Raw genomic sequence first — 10,625 nt, 5'->3', positions numbered from 1 at the left:
TATTATTAAAGTTGACAAGTTTGACCAAAAATGAAGAATAAGTGTGCATACTTTTCGTATGTTGCTAGCCGCCATGTTATGACTTTAATTTTGTTCTCAAGTCCTAATTACAATTTGTACTAATATTATTCGAACATTGTTGTTGTAAAATAGAGTAAATTGGAGAATTTAGGTTCCTAAAGTCAGTTGAATTAGATAATTTTTTTTATATTATTTATTAATGTTAAAAAAATAATAAAAGGACAAATCTAAAAGGGCATGTCAAATGAAAGAAATTCTCTGGCACACAAAGGATCAGATGGAACATAAAATAAGTTACTCTTTCTTTCTTCTACGTAACTGCATGTGAAAACATGTACACACTTTGACTTAATTAGATCAAATCTGAAGCTAAACTTGGAAGAAATAATGTGAAAAACCAAAATAAGATTACCCTCAAGCTAAGCTTTCATCTATGTCCCTTATATTGAACATGTGTGTGTATGTGTATGTGTGTGTTTTTTTATTTTTTTATTTTTTTTAAGAATACCAAATTCAAGGGATTTTAAGAGTAGTTGACTAATTAGGAATGAAAAATTCAAAACGTTTCTATATATGTACATATTGAATGGATTACAGTGCATTTATTAAGATTTTTTTCTCTCATTTCCTATTTTTTTGAGTACCAATTCTAATACACTGATTAAAGATTTTTCTGAATTCGATGATCACCCCATTCGAGAGATTGTTTAGAAATGAAAGTCTATAGCGATCAGATGGAGAAACCACTCATCATGTTCAAGTACGGCAAAAGAAACTACTGGTTTGTTTTCTTGGTTCTATTGCTTTGCTGTTTCTATTATGCCTTGTTTGCAGGCAACAATAGCGTAGTCACTTTGTTTTCTAGATATTCAAGTTCTTGGGATCCTATTGAAAATCCAAATGAAACTAGTTGGGATAGTCAAATTAATTCATCAATTCCTATTGTAGAGAACACAACTGAATTAACTAGGGTGAATATGACACAAATTTTGGATTCGCGCTCTGGAACTGAAAATCCAAATGAAACTAGTTGGAATAGTCGAGTTAATTCACCACTCCCTACCGCAGAGAACACAACTGAATTAACTAGGGTGAATATGACACAAAATTTGGATTCGTGCTCTGGCCGGTACATCTATGTTCATGATCTTCCTAGCAGATTCAACCATGACATTCTGAGCAATTGTTCGTCGCTGAACAAGTGGCATGACATGTGCCAGCACTTGCTGAACAAGGGTCTTGGTCCTCGGGCGGCAAATTCTGAAGGGGTTCTCCAAAACAGGAGTTGGTATGTGACCAGCCAATTCACGTTGGAAGTCATTTTCCACAACAGAATGAAGCAGTACGAGTGCTTGACGAACGACTCATCTCTAGCGTCGGCAATTTACGTACCTTATTATGCTGGACTTGATGTTGGGAGATACCTCTGGGATATGAACACATTTGCAAGGGACTCTGCCTCTCTTGATCTGGTCCAGTGGCTGTCTGGAAAACCCGAGTGGAGGTCAATGTATGGGAAGGACCATTTCTTTGTTGCAGGGAGGGTCACTTGGGATTTCAGGAGACATGGTGACAACTATACTAATTGGGGAAACAAACTGATGTTGTTACCAGAGGCGAAGAACATGACAATGTTGGCGATTGAATCAAGCCCCTGGAGCAGTAACGACTTCGCGATTCCATATCCAACGTACTTCCATCCTTCAACCGACAGGGAGGTGTTCCGGTGGCAGAGCAAGCTGAAAAGGCAGAAAAGGCGATACTTGTTCTCATTCATTGGTGCTGCGCGGCCTACTCTTCAAGATTCTATCCGGGGTCAGATTATCAAGCAGTGCCTAGCTTCGAAGAGGAAATGCAGGCTGCTGGATTGTAGTTCTAGGAAGTGTTACAATCCGGTTCACGTGATGAAAATGTTTCAGAAGTCCACATTCTGCTTGCAGCCATCCGGAGATTCATACACAAGGCGATCAATGTTTGATTCGATTTTAGCCGGTTGCATACCGGTTTTCTTCCATCCAGGTTCTGCTTATGTCCAATACATATGGCATTTACCAAAGAATTATACAAAATATTCAGTGTTTATACCAGAGAATTCAATTAGAGATGGTAAGGCCAGTATTGAGAAGACACTGCTTAAAATATCGAAAGACGACGTCTTAGCCATGAGGCAGGAGGTTATAAGGTTAATCCCTAGGGTAATATATGCAGATCCAAGGTCTAGATTGGAGAACATTGAAGATGCATTTGATATAGCAGTTAAGGGAGTTCTCGAGAGAGTTGGGACAATTAGGAGGGATACGAAAGAGGGGAGGAGTTCTAATATTGAATGTGAAGAAGATAACAGTTGGAAGTACTACCTTTTTGGGACAGAAAAAAAACATGAATGGGATTATTTCTTTTCAAAAAGCAAACAAGAAAATTAGAACATGGGTTATAGACATCATTACATTAATTCTTGTTCTAAAGTTGTTCCTATATGTTGTCCTATCTGTATACAAAACTGGATTGTTTATTTCTTTTAACTCTTCTTTATATGTGTATTATGTTTGGTGATTTGGTCTTCAAAAGATTACATATAATTTATTTTTTTTTCCTTAGCTTTATATCACTTCATGGTCTCTCTGTGGATTTTATTTATGTTTTTGGTGTTTGGGTAGGATTTGAACTAATTGGTTATTGAAATACTCAACAATGATGTGCTAATAGTAGAAATTACATAATCTCTTGGTGGATTGACAGAACAATCTCACTACTTCATAGGGTTTTAACGTGAAAGTAAGAACTGGTAACTGAATATAAGGCCAAATAAATCAATATAAATAGGAAAATAAAATAATAATAAATAGGCCAATAGAGGTTGTAGAAAGTAGTGGAATAAAAGATTTTCAGACCTTCTCAAGCCCAACATTATTTTTGCTCCACCATGAAATTCTGCTCGTTTTCTATGGTACTTTGAGCACCATGACTTTATTTATTTATTTATTCCTAGTTGGTACTCACACACACATTCCTCTACTGATACTCGAACCCCTGATCACCCTTTGGAAAGTAAGGACCTGGTACCACTAGGCGACTGGACTGTTGGTCACCACGACTCTATTAATTAAACATTGTTCGAGTGTGATTATCACCCATGAAAACCCATAAAAAATGATGCTGAAATCATTCATCAACAGGAATCACGACAAAAAGTGCTGTTGTGCTTTCTTCTTCTGCTTCCTCCTATGGTTTCTATTGCTTCGCTTTCATGATTCAGATTTATTTGCAGACAATATTTATGGGATAACAACATTTTCTGACTACGCCAGTTCTTGCATTTTTGGAGAATCTAGTCCTTGTCATGGTTTCACCGAAAATTCCAGTGAAACCAGTAGTCCAGTGACCATAACTGAAATGGTCCCCAAACAGCCTAGTAAACAGGAAAAAGAGAAGATGACACCTGATCTGGATTCTTGTTCAGGTCGATACATCTATGCTCATGATCTTCCTAGCCAGTTCAATGATGACCTTCTCATCAATTGTTTGGCCGGCACAAATGGTATATTTTGTGCCAGTCCATGTTGAACAAGGGTCTTGGACCTAAGGTTGCATTATTTAGTAGATTTCTCCACAATACCGGTCACAAACCAATACATGTTGGAAGTCATTTTTCATAACAGAATGAAGCAGTACAAGTGCTTAACAAATGACTCATCTCTGGCTTCAGCAATTTATGTACCCTTTTATGCTGGACTCGATGTTGGGCGCTACCTATGGGATTTTAACACATTGATGAGGGACTCCATGGCTCTTGATCTGGTCAAGTGACTCGCTGAGAAACCCGAGTGGAAGTACATGTGGGGAACTGGGAAGAGAGCATTTCTTTGTTTCTGGAGGGTCACTTGGGATTTCAGGAGACTAATCAACAATGATTCTGCTCTGGGCAATAGACTCATGTTATTACCAGAAGCTAAGAACATGACAACGTTGATAACCGACTCAAACCCCACGTCACATAAAGATTTTTTGATTTCATATCCGACAAGCTTCCATTTTTCTAGTGATAATGACGTATTCTGGTGGCAGAACAAGCTGCGAATACTGCAAAGACCCTACTTCATCTCATTTGTGGGTGGACAAAGACCCAATCAAGGTTTTATCCAGGGTGAGATTATTAAGCAGTGCCTTGCTTCAAGGAGGAAATGCTGGTTTCTAGATTGTAATTCTAGTGATTGTAATGACCCAGTTCTACTGATGAGAGTGTTTCAAAGATCTAAATTCTGCTTATTTCCTCAGGGAGAAACATTCTCTAGGCGATTAACATTTGATTCAATTTTGGCTGGGTGCATTCCGGTTTTTAACCATCCTTTTACTGCCTATCTGCAATATATATGGTATTTTCCTAAAGATTATTCAAAATATCTGGTGTTTATACCACAAAAAGCAATTAAAGATGGATCCATTATTGAGAAGACATTGCTTGAAATACCTGAAGATGAAGTCTTAGCTAAGAGGGAGGAGGTCATTAGGTTGATTCCCAGTATAATATATGCAGAACCAAGGTCTAGATTGGAGAACGTTGAAGATTCATTTGATATAGCAATTAAAAAAGTTCTTGAGAGAGTTGGGAGGAAGTTGAAGGAGGGGGATTCTAATTTTCATTCTGTGGAAGATGATAGTTACAAGTACAACCTTTTTGGGACAGTGACATAACATGAATGAGATTCTAACTTTACAAAAAGAAAAGATCCCAAATCTTCCTTGTCTAATGTAGCATAAACAGAACAAGAAAGATTGAAGAAACAAAAAAAAAAACGAAGAAATTTTTCATGGTTGTAGACAGGTCAAGTGACTTCTTTACATTCTCCTTCCAGTGTTTCTTTTCTTTCATTCTTTTATGGTTTCTGATATTAAGTATATTTAAATTCTTAAAAAATTCAGACCATATCATTTGCAACCTTGTCATGCCTCCAGGAATTTAAAAAATGTGTAAATAATAACATCATAGTCACAAATAATATTTCCCCTCTGGCTTTGATATTCTGATAATTATCAAAATGCAAGCTCTCAATCAGATAAAAACCAGATCTGTAAAGAAAAGTTCTATGATCTTTGACAAATCATAACAAATTTAAACAGTTTTTATTTTTTGTTTTATTAGGAAAAAGATCACATATTCTCTGAAAAAAAACACAATGAAAGCACACATAAATGAAAAGCCAAGAGAGCTAAGGAGGCAGCATTAGAACTCAGTGAAAAATGCACCTCTTTAGTTAGTACTCTTCCATGAGGACAAGGGTGGGGTGTCTGAATTCTGCCAAGTAGCTGACATGTTTTCATATCTTTCACCCTTAACAGCATCAGCAGAAGCAAAAGATTCAAGTTCGGCTATCTCTTCCGGTGTTAACTTCACCGACAAAGCTCCGATATTCTGGTTCAGATTCTCAATCTTGGTGGTGCCCGGTATAGGACAAACATCATTCCCTTGGTGATAAACCCAGGCCAAAGCTAGTTGTGATGGGGTGCAACCCTTCCTTGTTGCCATTTCGTTAACCCTCTCGAATATGTTTTTATTGTGCTCCAAATTCTCGGATCGGAACCGTGGTAGATTCTACAAAAGTGGATTTATCGAGTATATTTGAGCATCAAATCTTGGAAATGATCATAAACACAATTACTCTATCATAAGTCAACATGCTTAATTTAAAATAATTCAGAAACAAAATTTAATATGTTTCCTAGTCGTGAAACAAAGTGTTTAAGCAGCTATAAGTATGTCAGTATAAATGTCAACATGCAATGTTGTTGAAGAATATGCAAATATGAATAATATGTGAGCTAGCTTTGTGAATAAACCAGCCTTGTCCATAGAAGGGACCTCACTAATAAAGTGTTGTAGTCATCTTCTTTATTTAGAATGTTGGCTACCAAGTGAACCTCATTAAGGTGATACTTATGAAAGCTTTGTTAGTTTCAAAAGATTAATCACTTAATGATTTACAAGCAAAAAAGAAAGATTAAATTCTTGGCAATCACAAGCGAATAAGCAAATTCTTTATCACTAATGCCACTCTATCACATTCTTTTTTTAGTCCAGGCAAAACTCACACACCCACATGCTCCCGTGGGGACTTGAATTCTCAACATTCTACCCTGTTTACTCTGTCACAATCTGAGACTAATCAATAATGTTGCCTATGTTATAAGAGCACAAACCTTTCGGTAGTCACGTGAAGACAAGTTTTCAACCATCTTGGGACCTGAAGTGAAGAATCCCCGACCGAGCGGACTGTAAGCCACAATCCCAATGCCGAGTTCTCTGAATAAACATAAGAATGGTGAAATTAGAATCGCAGAATAATTGCTTAGTAGTCTCTAAACACATTAGATGGCACGGTACTAGATGACTCACCTGCAAGTAGGAACAATTTCTTCTTCCAGATCTCTAGTCCACAAGGACCACTCTAACTGCACAGCAGTAATGGGATGAACAGCATGTGCCCTCCTGATTGTTGAAGCAGAGGCCTCAGATAGACCTATATACTTAATCTTTCCCTCTTCAACTAGTTTCTTGAGTTCTCCCATCTAGCAAAAGCACGCACCCAAATTAAGATCATCAAAATTCATGTGCATTGGTCACTTCTTATTTACATTGTTTAATCGACCTATTTTGTCAGCTTAAATAACATTACAACTCCAAAATTAAGTATATATGTTACAATGCATCTATTAAGTAGATATATTGAAGTGGGCATTTTGTAATTGGAATAAAAGTGAAGACAACAAAGTACTAATTTGATACATTAGAGGCAGAGAAAAAGGGAGTGTTTGCTCACTGTGACTTCAATAGGGACACGAGTGTCAATGCGATGCTGGTAATAGAGATCAATGCAATCAACATCGAGACGCTTCAGGCTGCCCTCGCAGCAAGCCCGCACGTAATCTGGATCACCACGAATATCTGCCTTGCCGTTGGCAAAGCTAATGCCAAACTTGGTAGCCAACTGTACTCTCTCTCTCATCCCTCCCTTCAGACCCTGTACCATATATATATATATATCAAATAATAAGATTCCAATAACTACCTTATATGAAACATGGATGTGGAATAGCAAGTATAAATGTACGTGTGTGTATATATATTCAATCAAGTTCAATAATATAATTATTCCACAAAAATACAATATAAGATTACATTTTGTGATCATTATGGAGTGTGAGAATGTGGGAGTGCTTTTAAAGGGCAATAAATGATTGTGTGATTTTCTACCTTTTGTTTTAAAAGTTGGTGGAGTGTGGAGCACAGAAGTAGATTGGAAATATCATTTTTCTTTAATATATAAATAAAAATAATATTAATTAAAAAATTTAAAAAATAGGAAGGGTAAATAATCTCACAGTCACATGGTAAGAGAATGGACCTACTAAATGAGAAGAGGAATCCTAAATGAGGTTCACAATATTATAAAATAGAAAGAAGCAGGAGAAGAAGAAACAATCTCAAATGGAACATTTTCCAAATAATTAAAAATAATGCATTTGTAATAACAAAGGAATTTTACAATGAGTCCCATGTTATTAGATGAGATGTTTAGCAACTGCCTAAGTGGCCTATACACATAACCTGCCCTCCATATACTATGATTAATATGTGCTTAAGAAAAAGATGATGACAAATAAGTACTTTTATGAACTAATTACTAATATTATTTATAAAATAAAATTTAAAAAAATTGAAAAAATATGAGAGTTGCTAGTGTCCTTAAACATGGATTTTGGGGTTTTAAGGTTCAGAACCTTCCCTTTTTTCACTGTCCGCAATTAACATCCATGTGCACTTGGGAGACTCAAACCCTCATTTTTCACTTTGAAATGAGAGGAAATACCACTAGACCACATGGCGTTGAGAACTTATGTATTCCAAAACATTTGAAATGTATGGAGTATGTGTTTGAAAAAATAACATAAATTTACAAATTTATAAATAAAGTTTCAAAGTACTGAATATGTATCTAAAACTATCCAAGAAAGTATTGGGCAAGTGCAGTACTTTAGAGAAATGTCAAATCCAACAAAACAAAATAAAAAGTAGAGGTATAATTCGAAATGATTGAATAAGTCGAGTGGTTAATCTAAGCATAATCCAGAGTACAAAACTCACTCCAAATTCAAACCCAATATATATATATATATATATATATATATATATATATAGATTACTTATATTAGGCTTTGATGTTATGTTTGGGAGCACCAAATCCACCGCTTGGATATGAAATTGAAGAAAAATGTAGGTCAAAAGCACCGATTCTGTGCTCCCCAACGCAACATGAGTGATTTAATTGATTTGGAATTCACCGAGTTTGCTTGAGTTGGGCTCAAATTGTGCAATACTCTAACCCCAATCCCAATCCCAATCTGAATTGAGATAAGTTTTAAAAATTTAACTGAAAATCCACCATGAAAAACAAATTAAAAGGAGCTGTCTAAAATGTAAATGGGTTGAAAGACGGATCGATTTGGACTCAAATTGAAGTAAGAATGAGTGGTGGATGTAGTTGAATGTACCTTGCCGAGAAGGATCTCATTGGCAAAGGGGCCGTACATGTCAGAGGTGTCGAGGAAGGTGACACCGGAGTTGATGGCGTGGTGGAGGAGAGCGATCATGTCTTCCTCTGACTTCGGAGTGCCGTACAAGCCTGGAGACATGCTCATGCACCCCAGTCCCTGTGCTGATACCTCCAGACCTTGCGAACCCAACTTTATTCTTCTCACTCTACTCCCCATCTCTCACTCTAGATTCTTACTTCGCTTCACTTTCTTTGCCGCCCACCTCTTAATTTTAGCTGATACTTGCAGATCAATGGACGCTATATATATATATATATATATATATATATATATATATATGAAACTAACCTTAATGCAGCTAAGTGCTAACAGCATATAGTGGCGGGATTCGGCATCCACCAAGATGGCAAGACGGTCAAAAAAAATAAAAAATAAAATAAAAGCCGGCAATATGGTCAGAAAGGGAGCCAGGTCAACGGTCCATATTCTTCTGGATGAAATATTTTATATATTTGCATATACTACGCATAAAATAAAATTTATAAAATACACTTTCTTATTTTTATCAAATAAAACTATCATATCACATTCTTTGTAGAAAAACAAATGTTTGTTGAGTGTTTATATCACATTCTATAGATTTATTATAGGATAAAGTGAAAAAAAAAAACTTTTAGCTGTGTCCGAATTTATAAATAACTCTCTTCATTTTGTGCACCTTATTATATAAACTATCACATTTTCTTACAAAATGTGCTCCCATATCTTGACTATATTTCATTAAATAACCATAATGTCAATTTTTTATTGAATTACATTTAATTTACTTTTGTATTAAAATTCATACTAATTTGATGGCATATTCCATAGATTTATTATAGGATAAAGTCCCAAAAAAAAAAAAAAAAAAATCAAATCAATCCTAATTATGTCCGAATTTATAAATAAACCCGTTCATTTTGTGTGCGGTATCTTCTAAATTATCACATTTTGTTACAAAATATGCCCCCGTGTCTTGGTTATTGTTGATATACGTACTACGACGTCTACTTGAGTGGCACCATCTCTAAAAATAAGCATACCTGACTAGTACTTATCTGGCGTGCTTCTGAAATGACCAAGTATCCTCGAACTACTCGTCCTATAACGGAATTTACTGATCGAGGAAGGCGGAACCCCGAGGAAGGCTATTTCCTAATCTTCAGTTGTGGGAATATGAGTATCAGTGGTTAGATAACTGAGTTCCAAGAAATCGCCTCACTTCGAGGTCTACACAAGTGGGAGAGAATGTTTAATACCCAATAGCTGAGCTCGAGTAATAGAGACCACATAATATATATATATATATATATATATATATATATATATATATATATATATATATATATATATATCTTATAGAATGACCATTGGATAAAGACTGAGCTACCCTTGTTACCAAGGGTCCTTACCCAGGTGAAGCGACCATTGGATAAAGAGGGAGTGGGCTCTTATGACCAATGGTCCTTACCCAAATGAAAGTAATATAAATAGGGCTTAACTCTCACCATTTAGTAAGGTTGAAAAATACACATATGCACAACCATAACCATTGAGAATGGTACTCTAAGGCTCGAGCTACCATAGGGTGTTAAATAAATTTGCCTTCTCTCTCTCAATCTCCTCTATGAAGAGTCCCTTGTGCTAGCTTGGAGCTCTACTCAGCCTCTGATCTTAACATCCCCGACAGACGTGGAATGATCTCCTCACATCATGATGAACTAGGTACCCTCAGGAGTTATATTTCATTAAATAATCATAATGTCATTTTTTATTGAATTACATTTAATTTATTTTTGTCTTAAAATTCATACTAATTTGATGGCATATTCCATTATATTTGCATAAATTTACCTTTAATTCTTAAATTTAATTGTTTAAATACAAATCTTAAGTAGAAATTTTTTAAAAAAATTAAATAATTTAGTAATTTTTCATGAATATATGTACGAAAAAGAAGTTATTTTTTTAGGTAAATTTTTTTAAATCAAGTATAATAAGTATGATTATAAATA

The 10,625-nt window shown here is 35.5% G+C and overlaps 2 protein-coding genes and 1 pseudogene across 2 annotated transcripts; 2 read left to right on the top strand and 1 right to left on the bottom strand.

Moving 5' to 3' along the window:
- Window positions 1-349: 349 nt before the first annotated feature.
- On the top strand, window positions 350-2,588 carry LOC132274752 (probable xyloglucan galactosyltransferase GT12). The gene has a single exon (XM_059776086.1). It carries the CDS (start codon window positions 735-737, stop codon window positions 2,442-2,444), a length of 1,710 nt encoding a protein of 569 aa, XP_059632069.1. The 5' UTR covers window positions 350-734; the 3' UTR covers window positions 2,445-2,588.
- A 583-nt stretch (window positions 2,589-3,171) lies between these two features.
- LOC132273015 (probable xyloglucan galactosyltransferase GT12) lies at window positions 3,172-4,713 on the top strand (annotated as a pseudogene).
- A 295-nt stretch (window positions 4,714-5,008) lies between these two features.
- LOC132274751 (probable aldo-keto reductase 2) lies at window positions 5,009-9,037 on the bottom strand. The gene is made up of 5 exons (XM_059776085.1): window positions 8,569-9,037; window positions 6,837-7,037; window positions 6,413-6,585; window positions 6,217-6,319; window positions 5,009-5,611 (listed from the first exon to the last, which is right to left on the bottom strand). Exons 1-5 carry the CDS (start codon window positions 8,785-8,787, stop codon window positions 5,270-5,272), a joined length of 1,038 nt encoding a protein of 345 aa, XP_059632068.1. The 5' UTR covers window positions 8,788-9,037; the 3' UTR covers window positions 5,009-5,269.
- Between the last annotated feature and the right edge of the window lie 1,588 nt (window positions 9,038-10,625).

This window comes from Cornus florida, unplaced genomic scaffold (assembly GCF_030987335.1).
Source record: "Cornus florida cultivar Cherokee Brave unplaced genomic scaffold, ASM3098733v1 CherokeeBrave_3.0.0_Hap2_Chr09, whole genome shotgun sequence".
Lineage (NCBI taxonomy): Eukaryota > Viridiplantae > Streptophyta > Magnoliopsida > Cornales > Cornaceae > Cornus > Cornus florida.
Note: the sequence above shows the minus strand (reverse complement) of the source record. Positions and strands in the feature narration are given on the sequence as shown.